Source organism: Lithobates pipiens, unplaced genomic scaffold (assembly GCF_037356315.1).
Source record: "Lithobates pipiens isolate NorthernLeopardFrog02 unplaced genomic scaffold, aLitPip1_a1.2 Scaffold_10, whole genome shotgun sequence".
Taxonomy (NCBI): Eukaryota; Metazoa; Chordata; class Amphibia; order Anura; family Ranidae; genus Lithobates; species Lithobates pipiens.
The window spans coordinates 197757393-197778777 of NW_027507686.1; the positions used below are offsets into that span (position 1 = coordinate 197757393).

Genomic DNA, 21385 nt, shown 5'->3' on the forward strand with positions numbered 1-21385 from the left:
GACTACTCTGGCGTAACAATACCTTTCTCCTGTCTCGCCCCATTATTAGGGACGAGATAGAAGCAAAAGTTAAGGAGTTATTCCAATTAAATGATACTGAGGAGGCCTCCCCGGCCATGGTATGGTGCGCTCACAAGGCCTTCGCTCGAGGTGTCCTCATACAGATTGCATCGAGGGAACGCAAAAAGAAAACCCATCGCATAACACAGCTCCATAATCAAATTGCTGAACTAGAGAGCCTACACAAAAACCCGACTTTAACTTCCCCCACCATACTACAACAGCTCACTCAATGTCGTGAAGATCTACGACAAGAGATTAAAATGGACCACGACTTATATTTTAAATGATTGAAACTATCCTATTATTCACAAAATAACAAGGCAAGTAAACTACTAGCTTCTCAACTTAAAAAAAGGCAGGCTAAATCTAACCTACCATTCATCAAACACCATAACTCACAACAGATTTTTCGCAATCCTAAAGACATCGCGAACGCATTTAAGGACTACTACCACTCATTATATAACCTTGATCAGGACCCTGACACTTACCAGCCTTCTGACACGGAAATTGACCAGTTCCTTCATAACCTACATTTGCCAAAAATAGATACCCCCACACTGATTGCTCTGAACTCCCCCATTACATGTGAGGAAGTGACCGCAGTAATCAAGATGTTACCCATGCATAAATCCCCAGGGGCAGACGGCTTTTCGGCCGAATACTACAAGGCACTTACGACAACTCTAACCCCCACACTAACGACTGTTTTCAATACTGCTATGTCCACAGGCTCCTTCCCCAAGGAAATGCTACAAGCTGTCATAGTTACGATCCCGAAACCAGGCAAAGACAACTCCCTCCCCCAGAACTTTAGGCCAATCTCCCTCTTGAATTCCGATTTAAAAATATATGCTAAAGTACTAGCGAATAGACTTATGAATATTACCCCTACTCTCCTAGGTTTGGATCAAGTGGGCTTTGTCAAAGGCAGGCAAGCACCAGATGGGACAAGACGGATGATCAACCTCCTACGATACGCTGAAGTTAACAACCTCCCTAGTGTATTTCTGGCCCTAGACGCAGAAAAGGCCTTTGATAGGGTTAACTGGCCATATCTATCTAAGACTCTACAAAAGTTCGGGCTATCAGGTCAAATCCACACAGCTATCATGTCCTTGTATTCCCACCCATCAGCAAGAGTTTACAACTCGGGCCTTCTCTCTGACCCTTTCAACCTCACTAACGGCACGAGACAAGGGTGCCCACTGTCCCCCATAATCTTCTCGCTTGTCATAGAACCATTAGCGGAGAGTATCAGGAGCGCTACAACTGTAAAAGGAATTAAAATAGGTGCAGAAACCCATAAAATAGGACTGTTTGCTGATGACGTCATTCTCACTGTCACGGATCCTCTCACATCCCTTTCTGCAGTCAAAAATCTGATAAGTAATTTTGGAAAAGTATCCTTTTATAAGGTTAATACTAATAAATGCTATGCTATGGGGCTGCACGTATCACCGGGAACCCAAGAACACCTAAAACGTATTTTTCCATGTAACTGGAACCCTCCCTCGATCACATATCTAGGTGTACAGCTTTCCCCCTCTGCTTCTGATACTTACCTTCACAACTATCCTCCCCTACTAAATAAACTAGCTGACGAAATGAATCACATAGCTAAAGCTAACCTTTCCTGGGTAGGAAGAATAGCAGCCTATCAAATGCAAATATTGCCTAAACTACTATACCACTTCAGGACACTACCAATCCCTATACCCTACAAGTTCTTTGCCCAACTAGCCAAACATCTAAACAAATTTATATGGGCAGGCAAAAAACCTAGAATAGCCTTAACGAAACTTTACAAGCCTAAATACCTTGGTGGAATGGGACTCCCTAACGCACAAGATTACTACCATGCAGCTATCCTGGATCAAATGAAATACTGGTTCTCCTGTCAATCCGACAATAAATGGTCGGACATAGAACGCACTATCACCCCTGGCCACGATCTTCCATCTCTAGCTGTGGCAGCTGGTGTTCACCACAAACCAGCTACCCCCAACTACCCCACTGTACAAGCCACACTCCAGGCCTGGTCGGAGCTCACTCGAAGGAAAATCACTGACATACCAATGAGCAAACTACAAATACCCTTAGCAAGCTACCAATATCTCATACCCAACTTCTCAACACATCATTGGAAACAATTAGGCAATCACTTTCTTGTACCCCCCGACGGACAAAGAGACTTAGCAGATCTATACAGACTACACCAGATTAAGCATCACAATATGTCCAATGCAACTAATCCTGTAGAAATTCCGCAAGCACTGTGGGATTTCCTCCTAAACAAACGCCCTAATTGCAGGAAGGGGATTTCACTATTTTATAGACTAGCCAACCCTCTGTACCTGAACTCAAAATTGCCCTGCATGTTACACTGGGAAAGAGAACTGGGGAAGGAATACTCATTCTCGCAATGGCATATAGCGCTAGAAAATAATGCGAAATCCTCTGCCTGTATAGACCATTGGGATAATGCCCAGAAAATACTCCACAGATGGTATTTAACTCCGCTACGCATCCATAAAATGCACACGGACGCAACCCCTCTGTGTTGGAGGAATTGCCAGCATACTGGGAATCTCCTCCATGCATTATGGAACTGTGAAATTATCACCCCATATTGGAAGAAGGTTGAATCCTTGATCAGAGAAATCACACAATCCGGGTGTGCTCTCGACCCAGGATTGGCGCTCCTCAGCCTTTCAATAGAACAGTTCCCTCCAGTGTTACGAAAAATAGTGGTTAATATTCTTTATGCTGCCAGAATTTCGTTGACAAGACACTGGAAGTCCCCCTTGCCCCCTTCCTTAGAGGAAGTAATATCCAGAGTAAACAACCTATATCTCATGGAAAAACTGTTAGCATACAAAGAAGGAAGAACCCCGGGTTTCCATAAATATTGGGAGGCCTGGGATTCTTCCAAATATGCCTCTCCACGTTAGTGATCTAGACCAAGGAAATACATATTGAACCTTATCTTGGAACTAAACTGTCATAATACGGAATATGTTACATCCAGATGAACTATTAATAGAGATAATCTCTACCATTCTAACCCAGGAGTAGTACCCAAGGACGAAACCGTATCTTTAATGTTTGTTGTTTACTGTTTTCCCTATGCAACATGCACAAGTTTTGCTGTAATAATTAGCGAATCCATTGAGATGCATACTTACCTGAGCCATCAACCTTGACCCTCAGTAAGGTCATAGGGAATTGTTCTTCAATTAATCCTACTCAAGTGTTAAGCCTGCTCACAGTGTGAACCCATATGGGGTGACAGGCTAGGCCTCCTAGAAGGCCATCTGAGGTAGCAACTCTATGATAGCACTAATAGGATACTGTGATGTTATTTCTTCTGAGTATGCGGAAGACTGTGTTAAATGTGTACAACAATGTTATCTGTCACCATGTATCACATTTCATCTTTGTACCCTGCAAAACCTAATAAAAATCTTTGGTTAAAAAAAAAAAAAAAAGTGTTTGCCCCCTGTTCCTTTGCATGTTTGTCACACTTAAGTGTTTCGGGAACATCAAACCAATTTAAACAATAGTCAAGGACAACACAAGTAAACACAAAATGCAATTTGTAAATGAAGGTGTTTATTATTAAAGGTGAAAAAAAATCCAAACCATCATGGCCCTGTGTGAAAAAGTGATTGCCCCCCTTGTTAAAACATACTATAACTGTGGTTGTCCACACCTGAGTTCAATTTCTATAGCCACACCCAGGCCTGATTATTGCCACACCTGTTCACAATCAAGGCATCACTTAAATAGGAGCTGCTTGACACAGTAAGGTCCACCAGAAGATCCTTAAAAGCTACACATCATGCCGAGACCCAAAGAAATTCAGGAACAATTGAGAAAGAAAGTAATTGAGATCTATCAGTCTGGAAAGGGTTATAAAGCCATTTCCAAAGCTTTGGGAATCCAGCGAACCACAGTGAGAGCCATTATCCACAAATGGCGAAGACATGGAACAGTGATGAACCTTCCCAGGAGTGGCCGGACGCCCAAAATTACCCCAAGAGCGCAGCGACGACTCATCCAAGAGGTCACAAAAGACCCCACAACATCGTCCAAGGAACTGCAGGCCTCACTTGCCTCAGTTAAGGTCAGCGTTCATGCCTCCACCATCAGGAAAAGACTGGGCAAAAATGGCCTGCATGGCAGAGTTCCAAGGAGAAAACCACTGCTGAGCAAAAAGAACATCAAAGCTCGTCTCAATTTCTCCACAACACATCTTGATGATCCCCAAGACTTTTGGGACAACATTCTGTGGACCGATGAGACAAAAGTGGAACTCTTTGGAAGGTGTGTGTCCAAGTATATCTGGCGTAGAAGGAACACTGCATTTCATAAAAAGAACATTATACCAACAGTAAAATATGGTGGTGGTAGTGTGATGGTCTGGGGCTGTTTTGCTGCTTCAGGACCTGGAAGACTTGCCATGATAAAAGGAACTATGAATTCTGCTGTCTACCAAGAGATCCTGAAGGAGAATGTCCGACCATCTGTTCGTGTACTCAAGCTGAAACGAACTTGGGTTCTGCAGCAGGACAATGATCCTAAACACACCAGCAAGTCCACCACCGAATGGCTGAAGAAAAACAAAATGAAGACTTTGGAGTGGCCTGGCCAAAGTCCTGACCTGAATCCTATTGAGATGTTGTGGTATGACCTTAAAAAGGCCGTTCATGCTCGAAAACCCTCTAATGTAACTGAATTAGGACAATTCTGCAAAGATGAGTGGGCCAAAATTCCTCCAGGACGCTGTAAAAGCCTCATTGCACGTTATCGCGAACGCTTGGTTGCAGTTGTTGCTGCTAAGGATGGCCCAACCAGTTATTAGGTTTAGGGGGCAATCACTTTTTCACACAGGGCCATGATGGTTTGGATTTTTTTTTCACCTTTAATAATAAACACCTTCATTTACAAATTGCATTTTGTGTTTACTTGTGTTGTCCTTGACTATTGTTTAAATTGGTTTGATGTTCCGAAACACTTAAGTGTGACAAACATGCAAAGGAACAGGAAATGAGGAAGGAGGCAAACACTTTTTCACACCACTGTATGTCTTTAGTCTGCTTGTCTTCAGCAAGCTGTTTATGGGCTTTCTTGTGCATCATCTTTAGAAGAGACTTCCTTTTGGGACGACAGCCATGCAGACCAACTTGATGCGGTGTACGGCGCATGGTCTGAGCACTGACATGCTAACCCCACACTCCTTCAACCTCTGCAGCAATGCTGGCAGCACTTATATGTCTATTTTCCAAAGACAACCTCTGGATATGATGCTGAGCACATGCACTCAGCTTCTTTGGTCGACTATGGCGAGGCCTGTTCTGAGTGGAACCTGTCCTGTTAAACCAATGTATGGTCTTGGTCACCACGCTGCAGCTCAGTTTCAGGGTCTTGTAAATCTTCTTCTAGCCTAAGCCATCCTAATGTAGAGTAGGGATCAGCCGAACACCCCCCTGTTCGGTTCGCATCCAGAACTTGCGAACAGGCAAAAAATTTGTTTGAACACCTGAACACCATTAAAGTCTATGGGACACGAACATGAATAATCAAAAGTGCTAATTTTAAAGGGTTATATACATGGTATTTTCATAAAAAGTGTTTCGGGACCTGGGTCCTGCCCCAAGGGACATGTATCACTGCAAAAAAAAGTTTTAAAAACTGAAGTTTTTCGGGAGCAGTGATTTTAATAATGCTTACAGTGAAACAATAAAAGTATAATATTTCTTTAAATTTCGTACCTGGGAGGTGTCTATAGTATACCTGTAAAGGGGTGCATGTTTCCTGTGTTTAGAACAGTCTGACACCAAAATGACATTTCTAAAGCAAAAAAAGTAATTTAAAACTTCTTGCGGCTATAATGAATTGTCGGTCCGACAATACACATAACAGTTCATTGATAAAAACAGCATGGAATTTCCCCACAGGGGAACCCCGAACCAAAATTTAAAAAAAAAATGCGTGGGGGTCCCCCTAAATTTCATACCAGGCCCTTTAGGTCTGGTATGGATTTTAAGGGAACCCTGCGCCAAAATAAAAAAAATGCGTACCAGACCCTTATCCAAGCACGGAATCCTGGCAGGCTGCAGGAAAAGAGGGAGAATGAGAGAGCGGCGCCCCTCTACTGAACCGTACCAGGCCACATGCCCTCAACATTGGGAGGGTGCTGTGGGGTAGCGGCCCCCCAAAGCACCTTGTCCCCATGTTGATGGGGACAAGGGCCTCATCCCTACAACCCTTGCCCGGTGGTTGTGAGGGTCTGCGGGCAAGGGGATTATTGAAATTTGGAAGCCCCCCTTTAACAAGTGGACCCCCAGATCCCGCCCCCGTGTGAATTGGTAATGGGGTACAAATGTACCCCTACCATTTCGCAAAAAGGTGTCAAAAGGGTTAAAAAACACAAGAGACGATTTTTGACAAGTCCTTTATTAATTTCTTCTTCTTTCCACTTCTTCTTCCATCTTTTTTCTTCTGGTTTTCCTTTGGTGTTCTTCTTCTTCCTCCATCTTCTTCTTCTCCATCTACTTCTTCATCTTCTTCTTCCTCCACTCTTATCGTCTCGCATCTTGCTCCAGCTTCTTCTCCGCTCCGTCCGCACGATCCTCAGTGGGAGTCTTCCGCTGTGTGACGCTTCTGTTCTTCTGACACTTCTTATATAATGGATTGCGGGGCCACCCGGTGACCCTGCCCCCCTCTGATGCACAGGGACTTCCCTATGGCTTTCTCCATGATGTCAGAGGGGGTGGGGTCACGTAAACGGGTGACCCTGCCCCTCTCTGACAACAGGGGAAAGCCATAGGCAATCAGTACAGGTAGTGTACTTGATATATATATATATATATATATATATATATATATATATATATATATATATATATATATATATATATATATATATATATATATATATATATGTAAGAAGGCCAGTATGGTGGCCTGAATTTATGGGAGGAGCCCGGGGGGTATTTAACCAGCCCACTCGCCTGTGATCTTTGTCGGTTTCCTGTGCGCAATACTATGTCACTAGGCCGACTGCTCGAGTTTCGTTGCCATTCGGATAACTTCTCTCTACTAGAAGTCTCGTGGTTTTCGTTCCCGTTCGTGTTTTGTACAACGTCTCTGGCTCGACTGCCGCAGGTAAGGGTCTCGATTGACCTTCCTTTACTAGAAACATTTCTATTTTTGAGTATCGTTAAAACCTGAAATATCTCGAGTCATTCGTTACGAAACCGGGTCGTTATCACTCAAAACTCACCATTTTCGCAGCACCCTTCATTTCACGGGCCTCATTTCAGTAGAAATTGCTTGAAGAAAAACTGCACTGTTTTCGTAACTTGTTATGTTGTCTGCCTCATCACCGTGTTCCACAGACAAATCGTTGCCAGTCGCATCACACGGCACAACGATTCATACCTCTGCCACAGCTGGCTCACGTAGGTCATTTCATCATTTCACTCATTTCTGTCACTCACTGCCCTCCGAATCGAATCCAGTCGCATCCGCTAAATGCGCCGATTCGTTCCGGTGTGCCCCTAGTTGCTCGGCCTCATTTCGGTACATGCCCGCTCGTTGCTAATCGATCCGGGTCTCTGTCATGGGAATCATTTCACTGTCACCTATTACGTTCCGAATCGAAACCAGTCGCATTTCTCAATGCACAGGTTCGATCGACGTGTCCCAGTTGCATTGGCCTCATTTCAGTACATGCTCTAGAGCCCGCTCGTTGACGGTCGCAGGCTGCGTCCTCTCCGATTCGTAGCTCTATCATGGGAAACATTTCATTGTCACGTAGTGCGTTCAGTTCGAATCCGGTTGCATCCCTGTGCATCGATTCGTCCGGACGGCCCCAGGTATTTTTTCAGCCTCATTTCAGTGCATGCTCCAGAGACCGGTTCGGTTCCAGTCTCAGTTCGCGGCCGGTCGATCCAGGCCTCTGTCATGACAGAAGTTGTTCATTTCATTTCACTGTCACGCTCCGCGCTCCGGTTCGAATCCAGTCGCACCTTCACATGCACCGATTCGTTTCGGTTCACCCCAGGTTATTTTCCACATTTCAGTACATGCTCCAGAGTCCGCTTTGTTGTCAGTTGCACTTGCGACACGACCATTTCATGCCTCTGTCATGGCAATCATACCTCATTTTACTGTCACTTACAGCGCTCCGACTCGAATCCAGTAGCATCCGTGATGCATCGATTCGGTTCGGTGTGCCCCAGAGGGAACGGCCACATTTCACTTTCTCCACAGGTTGCCTTATTGTACGGTCACAAATACAGCACTTATTTACGCTCCCGCATTGGACACAGGTCATCCCATCCTTTACGCAAATGATACGTCGGATTGGGACAGCGAAAAAAAAAAAAAAAAGGAAAATGATGAACTAATGGTGGTGATAATGAAAGGAATTACGACAAAACTGTCTACTCACCGGTGCACCTCGCTCGCAATAGGCAACCGTTTGCGTCACTCTTCAGTTTACTTGTTAGGCTCCTCACCAGTTTGTCATCTGTTATTTCTCTCTCCAGGTCAGTCAAGTTCAGTAGGTCCACCCTGCACCAGCTTGGACATTATCTTCCCAGGTAAAACAAAAAAAAAAAAAGAGAGAGAGAGAGAGAGAGGGGAAGGCGTAAAAATGTGACAGCAACCATGCTGGCATACATATATATATATATATATATATATATATATTGTAAGGGATCTTCCCGGGGTAGGGTGTGTTTGGACACAGTTCACAGCAGACTTGGAATTTATAAAGCAGATCTTGGCGTTTATTCGTGGTACAAACAGTCCAGCAAACAAAATATACAGCAACACCGTGCTTTCTAAGTACAACAAAAATAAAAGTCCTAGCCCGGCTGGGCGCTTACTAACAGGTTCTGCTCACCTATCTGACACTTACAAACACAGCGTCTTTCGCCTGGATATCGCAGGGTGAGTTTTAGCTCCAGCAGTGGCTGTGCTTGCAGCTTCCTTCAACACACAGATTGTTCATTCCCTGGCTGAGAGCAACCACCTGCAGACCCTGCAGTGCCTTTAGCTTCCCAGGCTAATTAGGATCAAAGCTCACCTGATCCCAAACCCAGAACTGGATCGGGGGATGTGGAATGACAGGTCCCTCTACCAAACCTACCTGCCATTCCATATAAACCCAGGCCCGGCAAAATTAAATAACAACTCAGCAGCATATCGCTGCTGAGAAACTGATCCATCCTGGATTTACCATCTCACACTGTGTAGCAACCTAGGTGAGATGTACACCCCCTCGATCACTTCTCCAGTGACATGTCTACATATCCCCCCCCTCTTTTTCAGACCAGAGGGCTGAGCCTTTTGTCCCCACAGACAACTTATCCTTGACAATGCGTCAGCATTTGCCTGTAATTTCCCTGGCCTGTGTTCCACAGTGAAATTAAAGTTTTGTAGGGAGAGAACCCATCTAGTCACTCTTGCATTTCTCTCCTTGTTTAACTTCATCCATGTTAGGGGGGCATGGTCTGTCACCAACTTGAATTTCCTGCCTAGCAAGTAATACTTTAACGATTCTAGGGCCCACTTTACTGCCAAACATTCTCGCTCCACAATGGCATAATTTTTCTCGGCCGGGGTTAGTTTTCTACTCAAGTACGTCACTGGATGCTCCTCACCATTCACTACTTGTGAGAGTACTGCACCTAAGCCTGTGTTAGAGGCATCTGTCTGGACCAGAAATTCTCGCCTGAAATCGGGGGTAACTAAGACAGGTGGTTGGCACAAGGCCGACTTAAGGCTTTGGAAAGCCTTCTCGGCCTCTGGGGTCCACGTGACCATTGCTGTCTTTCCGCCCTTTGTCAAGTCAGTTAGTGGAGCAGCAACTGAGGCAAAGTTCGGCACAAATCTACGGTAATACCCCGTAATACCCAGGAAAGCTCTAACCTGTTTCTTTGTCAGGGGTCTAGGCCAATTCTGTATTGCCTCAATTTTATTTAGCTGTGGCTTAATCAACCCTCTCCCAATAATGTAGCCTAGATATTTGGCCTCTTCTAGGGCTAGAGCACACTTCTCGGCATTTATGGTCAACCCCGCATCACTTATGGCATCCAACACGGCCTGTACCTTACAGAGGTGACTTTCCCAATCAGGGCTAAAAATGACCACATCATCGAGGTAGGCAGCTGAGTAATCACGATGTGGTCGCAGAATCAAGTCCATCAACCTCTGGAAAGTTGCAGGCGCTCCATGTAACCCGAATGGCATCACTACATACTGGAATAGCCCATCAGGGGTGGAGAATGCAGTTTTCTCTTTAGCCTCACCAGAAAGTGGAATCTGCCAGTAGCCCTTTGTGAGATCGAGGGTGGTTATGTACCTGGCGTTACCCAACTTCTCAATCAACTCATCTACCCTGGGCATAGGATACGCATCGAACTTGGAGATCTCATTCAACTTTCTGAAATAGTTACAGAACCTCCAAGTTCCATTGGGCTTTGGGATTAGCACAATTGGGCTGGACCATTCACTCTGTGACACCTCAATTACCCCCAGAGCAAGCATACGTTTTACCTCGGCAGATACGGCTTCCCTACGTGCCTCGGGTATCCTATAGGGCTTAAGGTTTACTCTGCTTCTAGGCTCAGTTTCAATGTGATGATGGATGAGGTGTGTACGCCCTGGGAGGTCAGAGAACTTGTTTTTGTTTTTCTGTAAAAATTCCTGAGCCTCCTGTTTCTGTGACACTGATAGAGTATCACCTACCTTGACTGGAGGGATTGGTGGTGACAAATTATTAACAGTATTTGTCGCCACCAAGGATTCCCTGTCTTTCCAGGGCTTGATCAAGTTTATGTGATAAACTTGGAAAGGCTTCCTTCTACCTGGTTGGTGCACCTTGTAGTTCACCTCACTGACCTTTTCAACAATTTCATAGGGACCTTGCCACTTCGCCAAGAATTTACTCTCAACAGTGGGGACTAGTATAAGGACCCTATCGCCTGGGTTGAATGTCCTGATTCTTGCGGACCGGTTGTAAATTCTACTTTGGGCCTCTTGAGCCCTCTGGAGGTGTTCCCTTACCAGGGGCATTACAGTGGCTATACGGTCCTGCATTTGTGCTACATGCTCAATAACACTCTTGTATGGGGTGGACTCATTCTCCCATGTCTCTTTTGCAATGTCTAGTAGACCCCTAGGGTGATGACCATAGACCAACTCGAATGGTGAGAACCCTGTGGACGCTTGGGGCACCTCCCTAATAGCAAACATGAGGTAGGGTAATAAATGATCCCAGTCACGCCCATCTTTTGCCACCACTTTCTTCAACATATGTTTCAAAGTTTTATTAAATCTCTCCACCAATCCGTCCGTCTGGGGGTGGTATACAGAGGTACGGATGTGTGAGATTTTAAATAGTCTGCATAATTCCTTCATTACTTTCGACATAAATGGCGTACCTTGGTCAGTTAGGATTTCTTTGGGGATCCCAGTCCTAGAGAACATATAAAACAACTCACGTGCAATTGTTTTAGATGCAGTGTTTCTTAAGGGTACAGCCTCAGGATAGCGGGTCGCATAATCCAGGACTACCAAAATATACTGGTGTCCTCTAGCTGACTTTACAATGGGACCCACTAAATCCATGGCAATACGCTCAAAAGGCACCTCTATAATAGGGAGCGAAACCAAAGGACTGCGAAAATGTGACACTGGGGCACTAACCTGACATGTGGGGCACGACTCACAGTATTTTTTAATGTCATCATATATGGCCGGCCAAAAAAACCTCTGGAGAACCCTCTCTCGCGTTTTGTCAGTCCCCAAGTGTCCCCCAAGAACATGGTTATGTGCCATGTCAAGCACCTGACGCCGGTACGGCTTAGGTACCAGAAGCTGTTCCACAATCTCATCCTTAACCTTATTGACTCTATAGAAAAGATCATTAGTCACCGAAAAATGTGGAAATCTTTTTTCAGCATCTGGTTCCTGAGGTACCCCGTTCATAACAGCAACCTGCTCTCTCGCATTTTTGAGAGTGGGGTCCTGTAATTGTGCAGCCCCAAAATTATCGCTAGACACCTCTAAGTCTAGTATATTTTGCTCAGTGGGAGGAGCCTCCTCCTCCCCAGCCAGGACCTGCAAAGGAAAACAATCATTTTCATCTTGTACACTTTTATCATTCACAGTGGACAAGGCAACCCCCTTAGAGGTATCCTCACTCCTTTTGGGGATTTTTCTTTTTTCCCAGAGAGCCCAGAATAAAGGAAAATTGCGCCCCAATATTACATTATGCATGAGGTTTTTAACCACACCCACTTCATATTGTACTGTGCCTTGTTCAGTCCCGACTTTAGCCAGCACTATAGGGTACACTTTTGTATCACCATGTATACACACAACGCTCATATGCTTTTTAGACTCTAAGTCCCCAGTCACCAGGCTAGCATGCACCAAGGTTACGAGGCTTCCTGAGTCCATTAACGCTTTAACAGGAAAGTCATTGATTGTGATGTCGCAGATTTGCGGTTCAGTCTCTAGTCCAGGAACTGCAGCACAAGATGGTTCCGCAAATAGCGACTGACGCCGGCTAGCGTCACATTCCATGGGTTCAGAGGTAAGAGGGCAATGGGCCGACACGTGTCCCGCCTCATGGCATCTCCAACACTGGATAGGGCCTGGTCTCTTTGGCAAGGAGTCCTTTTCAGAGCCCCTTAGCCACCCGGGACCATCACCAGTCTTTTGTCCCTGAGACACCACTTGAGCCCTTTTCCCCCCATCAGCACCCCTCCACACTCCCCCAATAGATGGAAGTCTCTTACCAGCTGACGGCACAGATCTGGCGCTCCGGGGAGGTGAAGATGCTGCAGGAACATCACGGAGGTAGTCCTCAGTCGCCTGGAACCTCTCCACAAGGTTGACAAGTTCGTTTGCGTTCCTAGGATCACCTTGTCCCACCCAGCGTTGCAGGTCAGTAGGAAGCGCTCGGAGGTAGCGATCCATCACGACCTTCTCTAGGATTTGTGCAGGAGTAGAAGTGTCTGGCTCCAACCACTTTCTTGCCAAATGGATTAGGTCATACATCTGGGACCTCGCTGATTTGTCCAGACTGTAGCTCCAGTTGCGTACCCTCCGGGCACGGACTGCAGTAGTAACTCCTAGTCGGGCAAGTATCTCCTCTATGTTGCTGGACTGTTCTTGGAGTGTAGTTGCAGCTTTCACCCAGGACATCAGCAGCTGTAGCCAAGTCTGTCCACACCGTTGCCCCTAGCAACCGTGTTGCCCGCTACCTCCACCAATTGTAAGGGATCTTCCCGGGGTAGGGTGTGTTTGGACACAGTTCACAGCAGACTTGGAATTTATAAAGCAGATCTTGGCGTTTATTCGTGGTACAAACAGTCCAGCAAACAAAATATACAGCAACACCGTGCTTTCTAAGTACAACAAAAATAAAAGTCCTAGCCCGGCTGGGCGCTTACTAACAGGTTCTGCTCACCTATCTGACACTTACAAACACAGCGTCTTTCGCCTGGATATCGCAGGGTGAGTTTTAGCTCCAGCAGTGGCTGTGCTTGCAGCTTCCTTCAACACACAGATTGTTCATTCCCTGGCTGAGAGCAACCACCTGCAGACCCTGCAGTGCCTTTAGCTTCCCAGGCTAATTAGGATCAAAGCTCACCTGATCCCAAACCCAGAACTGGATCGGGGGATGTGGAATGACAGGTCCCTCTACCAAACCTACCTGCCATTCCATATAAACCCAGGCCCGGCAAAATTAAATAACAACTCAGCAGCATATCGCTGCTGAGAAACTGATCCATCCTGGATTTACCATCTCACACTGTGTAGCAACCTAGGTGAGATGTACACCCCCTCGATCACTTCTCCAGTGACATGTCTACAATATATATATATATATATATATATATATATGAAGGCTCGTGACAATATATATATATATATATATATATATATATATATATATATATATATATATATATGTATACGCGTTCGCTCCCGCCTTGGCACTCAGCAACAGGTGGATTCACTTGGTAAAATAGAGAAACAGTCTTGACTTATGTCACCCGCTATAGGTTCCGGTTGTCCATCCTTCATCCCCAGAGAGATAGGACATCACTCCTAGGGCATGATTCACCTGGAGCCATGTCCCAAGTCGGCAGCGAAGACTTTACCGCCCCCTTGTCTCCTCGCCCGCCTTCAGTGAGCGACAGCATACAGTCCTACAGGGGTTGGACTATCCCCAGGCTGACGGCAGAGCTGAGACGCAAGGGCATTCCCTTCCCCGCTACCGCTAGGAAGGCAGAGCTTTTCAGGCTCCTCTCCACCCCTCCAGCTACAGCCGGGCCCAGTACTCCACCTCAGGCTTCTCTCCAGTCAATCTCAGTGGCTATTTCTCAGCTGCACTCAATGGTGTCGTCCTTAAACAACACGGTCACGGACATCCAGACCAGAGTGACGCTTCTAGAGGCTCACCCAGCCACAGCCGCCCCTGTTCCACTTACAGTCCCGCTACCACTGTCGACAGGTAACGCAGGTACATGTCCTGTTGTCCACCCAGCACATCTGGTGCCGGCCGGTATAAGGAAGGACATCTTGCACGGCAAGGATATCAACCTTGCCTCCCTGCTTATCTCAGTCCACGACCTTGCTGAGAACAAGGCCTACACATGGGGAGACGTCTCCGTAGTCCTCAAAGCCAAGGATCCCAGGCTGAACCGCAAACTTTCCATCCCAGAGTTTGCCCTAGCCTTTGGGATGCTTAGAGACGTCATTTGTTCAGCATCCCCCGCCAGAAGGGAAGAGCTGGACTTGTACCTCCACACAGTGGTGGACCTAGGTTACAAATATGGAGGCTTCGCCTTCTATGATTACCATTGTTCCTTTTCCGCCAAAGTAGCCGCTAAACTGGCACAGTTCCAATCACCCACGGACTGGAGCCTGATGGACACCGAATTGTTCTGCCGGCATTTTGCCGGCCTTCGTTCACCTCTGTGTGCCATCTGCCAGTCCTCCACCCATACCGCCCCCTGGTGCGCCAACGTCACGGCTAGCCGCCCGGTAGAGTTCCCCTCCACCTCCGGCACAGGCCAAGGCCCATCAGGCCCTACACCGAAAACTCAAGTGGACAAGTTTGGGCGTTCGGTCCGAACCATGGGGGGTGCGGCCATTTGCAATAATTACAACTATGGCTCATGTAATTTTAGCCAGTGCCGCCTATTGCGCATCTGTGTCAAATGTCACAGAGCGCACCCCAGAAATCTGTGTGAGGTTAAAGCTCGCAAGGGCTCATGACTGAGCCGCATAGACGTCCTATGCCTGGGCTTCTACCTCTCCATGCACCCCACTCCTTCACTAGCCACTTTCCTCATCGGTGGCTTCACTACAGGCTTCCATACCGGCCTCATCTCCCTGCCCCACACAACCTACGAGTGCGGAAACCTCCGCTCAGCAGCTTCCGACGAGCAGGCCATTGATCAGTTGCTGCAAACCAAGGTGGAACGAGGCTTCGTCATAGGCCCCTTCACACAGCCCCCCTTCAATATGTGGAGAGTTAGCCCTATTGGGCTTGTCAAGGGCAAGTTTTCAAATAAAAATCGTTTGGTGTACAACCTGTCTGCGCCTCGTTTTTCCCACATTCCCAGCCTAAATTCCCTGATTCCTTCAGAAGAATTTTCATTAAAATATGCCTCCGTGGACATGGCGATCCAGGTCATCCTTGAAGTAGGCACAGGTGCGTGGCTGTCCAAAGCCGACATATCCGATGCCTTCAAACTGTTGCCTATTCACCCATCCCTCTGGTGCTGGCACGGCATTAAATGGAGAGAGCAATATTATTTCGCCACTAAATTAACATTTGGCTCCAAGAGCAGCCCCTGGCTGTTCGACCCGTTCGCACAGTCTCTTGCTTGGATCCTTCGGCACAAGGCCTGTTGTCAGCAAGTTATCCATTACCTGGATGACTTTCTATTGACTGAACAGCCAGGCATACCTCCAAGTGACCTTGGTAAGTTAAGGACCGTCTTTGGGAATCTCAACGTCCCCATCGCCGAACATAAGGTTGACGGGCCCGCACAATTTATCACCTTCCTCGGAGTCAATCTCGACACCAGCGCCATGCAGGCCAGCCTGCCCTACGACAAACTGACCCGCATCAGGGCAGTCCTCCACGAATTCACCTGCACCAGGGGATGTACAAAGAGGCAGCTACAGGCGCTACTAGGCATGCTGAACTTTGCCATGCGAATTATCCCACAAGGTCGCTCCTTTATCTCGCGCCTGTTGGTCTGCCTTTCTCAGGCACAAGACCCGGATCAAGTCCTTAGCCTGGATGTCGCAGCTATAACAGACTTAGCAATGTGGGACGAGTTCCTGTCCTCCTGGAATGGTATCTCCCTGTTCATCCCGTCCATCTCACCTCTCTCACCACAGGAAGTGACAGATGCCACAGCCTCCACAGGATTTGCGGCTATTTTTGGCCACCACTGGTTCGCCGGACCCTGGCCTTCTCAAATACTCTTGATCCCTGGGTTTAGTCAGTCTTCATCCCTTTTCGAGCTCTACCCCATTGTAGCAGCCGCCCAGCTCTGGGGTCATACCTGGACAGGACAAACCGTAGGTTTTACCACCGATAACCAGGCCACGGCCGAAATTATCAACAAAGGCAGGTCTAAGTCTCTCTCCGTGATGTCCTTCCTTCGCAGGCTGGTGCAGCTGTCTCTGCGACATCAGTTTAATGTATACTGCACGTTTATCCCTGGAAAGCACAACCTTGCCGCTGACGCACTGTCCCGTTTTAATTTCCTGTCCTTCTTCCGGCAGGTTCCCGGAGCAGATACAGTGTCAGCTCCTATCCCACACTGGTCTCAGTTGACCCTGGACTAGAGCCGCATCTACATGGAGCCACTCGGCTCATCAACCAATCACTCGCAGACAACACTTTGAAAGCCTACCAGGTAGCCTGGAAAGCGTTCAATACATTTCTGGTTGCCTCCTCAATAGGCACCCCAACTGATGCCAGGCATATACTAGCCTTCACCTCGTACTGCCATAGTCAACTGGCCTTGTCCTTCAACACCATCCGGTTATACTTAGTTGGCATACAGCACTACCTCTCATTACAGGATCCTACCAAACCGTCCATCTTCTCATCTCACGCTATCCGAGCCGTCCTGCGCGGCATTCAGAAACAGCAACCACCACACAAGGTCAAGCGGCTCCCCATCACCAGTTCCATCTTCAGGGACATGTCCACCATGCTTATCAGCTACCCCTTCGGTGTTCTCCCCAGTGTGGTCATACACGCGGCCATTTATCTAGCCTACTACGGCTTTCTACGACCCAGAGAATTCACCCATAACAACACACACAATCCAGTCCTTCGCAGGCGTCATCTGATCCGTCACCAGGACCACTTCATTCTCCACCTCTCGGTTACCAAGACTCAGCAAGCAGGCACCGGCGTAGATATCCACCTCTACAAAACCAACAACGCCTGGTGCCCGGTCGCTGTACTTTCACAGTTGCTCTCTCTTCTACCCGAGCTCTCGGACTCTTGTCCTCTGTTGCCCTTCCCGGTCAAACCACTAACGAACCACCAGTTCATCAAGCATGTAAGGGTTCTTCTCCACAATTTGCTCCTCAATCCCGGTGAGTACTCCGGTCATTCCTTCCGCATCGGAGCAGCTTCATCTGCATCCCGGCACGGGGTCCCGGACCACGTCATCAAAAGATTGGGCAGGTGGAAATCGGCCTGCTTCGCTCGATACATCCCTAACCCACAGGTAAAAATGTCTCGGGCATTCACCCAACTGGCTCAGTAAGATAAAGCTGAAAACAATAAAAATCTCTTACCCCTACCTAAGTGTTTTTGCCCCCTTATTTTGGTATACCGTCCATTAGACCAGGGCACACTTTCAGGTCCATTTTATATAGGGTATCTTATGATAGACTTGTATTGCTCAGATATGTATCGGACATAGGGCTTTGACCATAAGTAAGAAGGCCAGTATGGTGGCCTGAATTTATGGGAGGAGCCCGGGGGGTATTTAACCAGCCCACTCGCCTGTGGTCTTTGTCGGTTTCCTGTGCGCAATACCCACCTTCCCATCCCCTTTTTTAGGGCATTTAACAAAACATTTCTCTTCAAACTCATTTATTTCTAATCACTGGGTATGCCCCCTTATTTTGGTATACCGTCCATTAGACCAGGGCACACTTTCAGGTCCATTTCATATAGGGTATCTTATGATAGACTTGTATTGCTCAGATACGTATCGGACATAGGGCTTCGACCATAAATATATATATATATATATATATATATATATATATATATATATATATATATATATATATATATATATATATATATATATATATATATATATATATATATATATATATATATATATATATATATATAGATAGATAGATAGATAGATAGATACAGACTAGTATATACTCTGCATTTAGTGTAGATTAGATATTCAGTATAGAATCTGTATAATATAGTATATTGAAGTGGAACCCTGCACCAAAATGTAAAAAAAAATGGTGTGGGGGTTCCCCCAAAATCCATACCAGGCCCTTCAGGTCCCCCCAAATTACCTTGCCCCATGTTGATAGGGAAAAGGACCTCATCCCCACAACCTTTAACCGGTGGTTGTGGGGGTCTGTGGGTGGGGGGCTTTAACAAAGGGGCCCCCAGATCCCAGCCCCCTATGTGAATGGGTATGGGGTACATTGTACTCCTACCCATTCACCAAAGAAAGTGTCAAAAATAGTAAAAATGACAGGAGACAGTTTTGGACAATTCCTTTATTTAAAAAAAAAAGTGTCTCGCGATAAAAACTGAAAAACTCTGCCTCCATGGAAGGCATCCCCGCAATTGCCATATTTTTTCTATGTCAGTTGTTATATAGTCAAGGGTGGGCCTACCCAGTGATGTAAACATAAATGGGTGACCCCAACCCCCTGACATCACATGATGTCAGAAGGGGGCGGGTTTACTCAGTTACGTCAGCGGGTGGCCCTGCCCTTGGCTATATAAGAACTGTCAAAGCAAAAAGATGGCAGTCCTGGGGATGCCTCCAATGGAGGTGGAGTTCTTCTGTTCTATTCTTTTTTTCGGGACCATCGGCACTGTGATTGAAGATGGATGGACATTGCGGGACACTTTAAAAAAAAAATTAATAAAGGAATTGTCCAAAACTATCTCCTGTCATTTTTACTTTTTTGACACTTTTTTTGGTGAATACCCCATACTCATTCACATGGGGGGTGGGATCTGGGGGCTTCCTTGTTAAAACCCCCACCCACAAACCCCCAAAATCACCGGGCAAGGGTTGTGGGGATGAGGCCCTTGTCCCCATCAGCATGGGGACAAGATGCTTTGGGATGACCCCAAAGCACCCTCCCCATGTTGAGAGCAGGTGGCCTGGTTTAGGTTTAGGAGGGGGGCACTCTCTCGTCCTCCTTTTCCTGCGGCCTCCCAGGTTGCATGCTCAGATAAGGGTCTAGTGTGGATTTTGGGGGGGACCACCACACCATTTTTTTTGTTGATGCGGGGTTCCCCTTAAAATCCATACCAGACCTGAAAGGCCTAGTATAGATTTTGGGGAGGACCCCTGCGCCATTTAAAAAAAAAAATTGGCACAAGGTTTCCCCTAATATCCATACCAGACATTTCCTTTAGTCATTTTGCTGCTGGACTGTTATGAACATGGGGAAGATGCACCCCCCCCCCCCCCCCCCCCGGTACAATATTGAAAGGAATATATTTATTTTTTTATTGTTTTACTTTAAGCATTATTAAAAATCACTGCTTTTTAAAAACTTCCTTTTTTAAAACCTTTTTTTTGCATTGATACATGTCCCCAGGGGCAGTACCTGGGTCCCCGTGTACTTTTTATGGCAATAACTTGCATATAACCCTCTAAAATTAGCACTTTTGATTTTTCAGGTTGGGGTCTCATAGACTTTAATGGTGTTTGCGTGTCCGCACACATTTTTTGTCTGTTCACATGGTTCTGCTGCGACCTGAATTGGGGGGGGGGGGGGGTGTTCGGCTCATCCCTACTTGTCAGCCATCCTTTGCTGCTACAGCCGCCATTTCCGTTGGTGACAATACCCATACCTTCCTAATATTGGCAAAATGTGGCCTCCTCCTAGATGATAGTGCTCAGGTCTAACAGCTAATTTTTAAAGTAGAACTGTAGGTAAAACTTTCCATTTTGCCTACAGCAAGGGAGGGTTATAACCCATGTCAATTTTTTTTTTTTTTTCACCATCTTGGTATTTGTATGTTTTTTTATTTTTCTGTGTTTTTCTTCTATGCCTTTGATGTTTTCATAGTTTTCAATATTGTGGTATAGTACTTGTGAGATGGTCCGGCAAGGGGTGTCTGCCCTTTTTAATTTTGTCACTGTGGATGGAGCCATCACACTTGGGTTGGTATAGTTGTTACAGTAAGGAGTATTGATGTTTTTACTGTCACAATTGCTTGTTGTCATGACAAAAGTGAACGAAATGCCAAACATGCAATAAACTGTATCTTGGTATGTTAGATTCCTGAGTGTGCCTGGACATCAACATTTCTATAGTTAAAACTAAAAAATAAAGCATACTGTAATACTTAAGAATTTCTTTTTACTAATGTAACCTGTTGACCATGTAGACTGCAACCTATGACAGCCAATCAGGAACCATCTTTCATTGTTCAATTTTGCTGATGAATGGTAAAATCGAATTGGTAGTTATGAGTCACCATGCTTTGAACATCATCTTTGCAGTGTGTTATTGCATAAGCTTGTTACATAATATTATGACTAAAAGCAAAAAGAAAAAAAAGTTTTTGTTTTTTTTTAAATAAAACAGAGAAGAAATGAAATCCCTACAGGAAGCGTTCACGAAGCAACTTAATGAGGTTTCTGAAAAGGCTGAGAAGCAGCAGGCTACTGTAAGTGTTTGTGTCACGTGACCCTCCAATTACCCTGCTTCCATTTTTATTTTTCTCTATGTGTTTTGTGTTGCTGTGCTTTTGTTGGGTGCTAAAGTGAGGTTTGAAGTGCTTTTCAAACACATAAAAGCGTTTTTATTTTTGGTAATGATCTGGCTTTGTGTCCCAGAGATGGGAAGTGCAGGGTGATGGGCAGTTTAACATTAAACAGAACAAGCTTTTTTGAGATTTCACATTTATCTCCTTAAAAATAAAAAGAGGACTTTATAATGTGAGTGGAAATTTTACTCTCTTTTAAGTAATGAGCAAGATAAGCATAATGCAAAAGATATTTGTGATATA

General features: G+C 45.9%; 1 protein-coding gene across 2 annotated transcripts in view; it reads left to right on the forward strand.

The window, feature by feature from the left end:
- LUZP2 (leucine zipper protein 2) overlaps nt 1-21385 on the forward strand; it is a 928200-nt gene that overhangs the window by 488093 nt on the left and 418722 nt on the right. For both annotated transcript variants that reach the window (XM_077460834.1, XM_077460835.1), the window contains exon 4: nt 20962-21043. In XM_077460834.1, coding sequence (XP_077316960.1) covers nt 20962-21043 — 82 coding nt within the window. The remainder of the gene's footprint in view (nt 1-20961; nt 21044-21385) is intronic.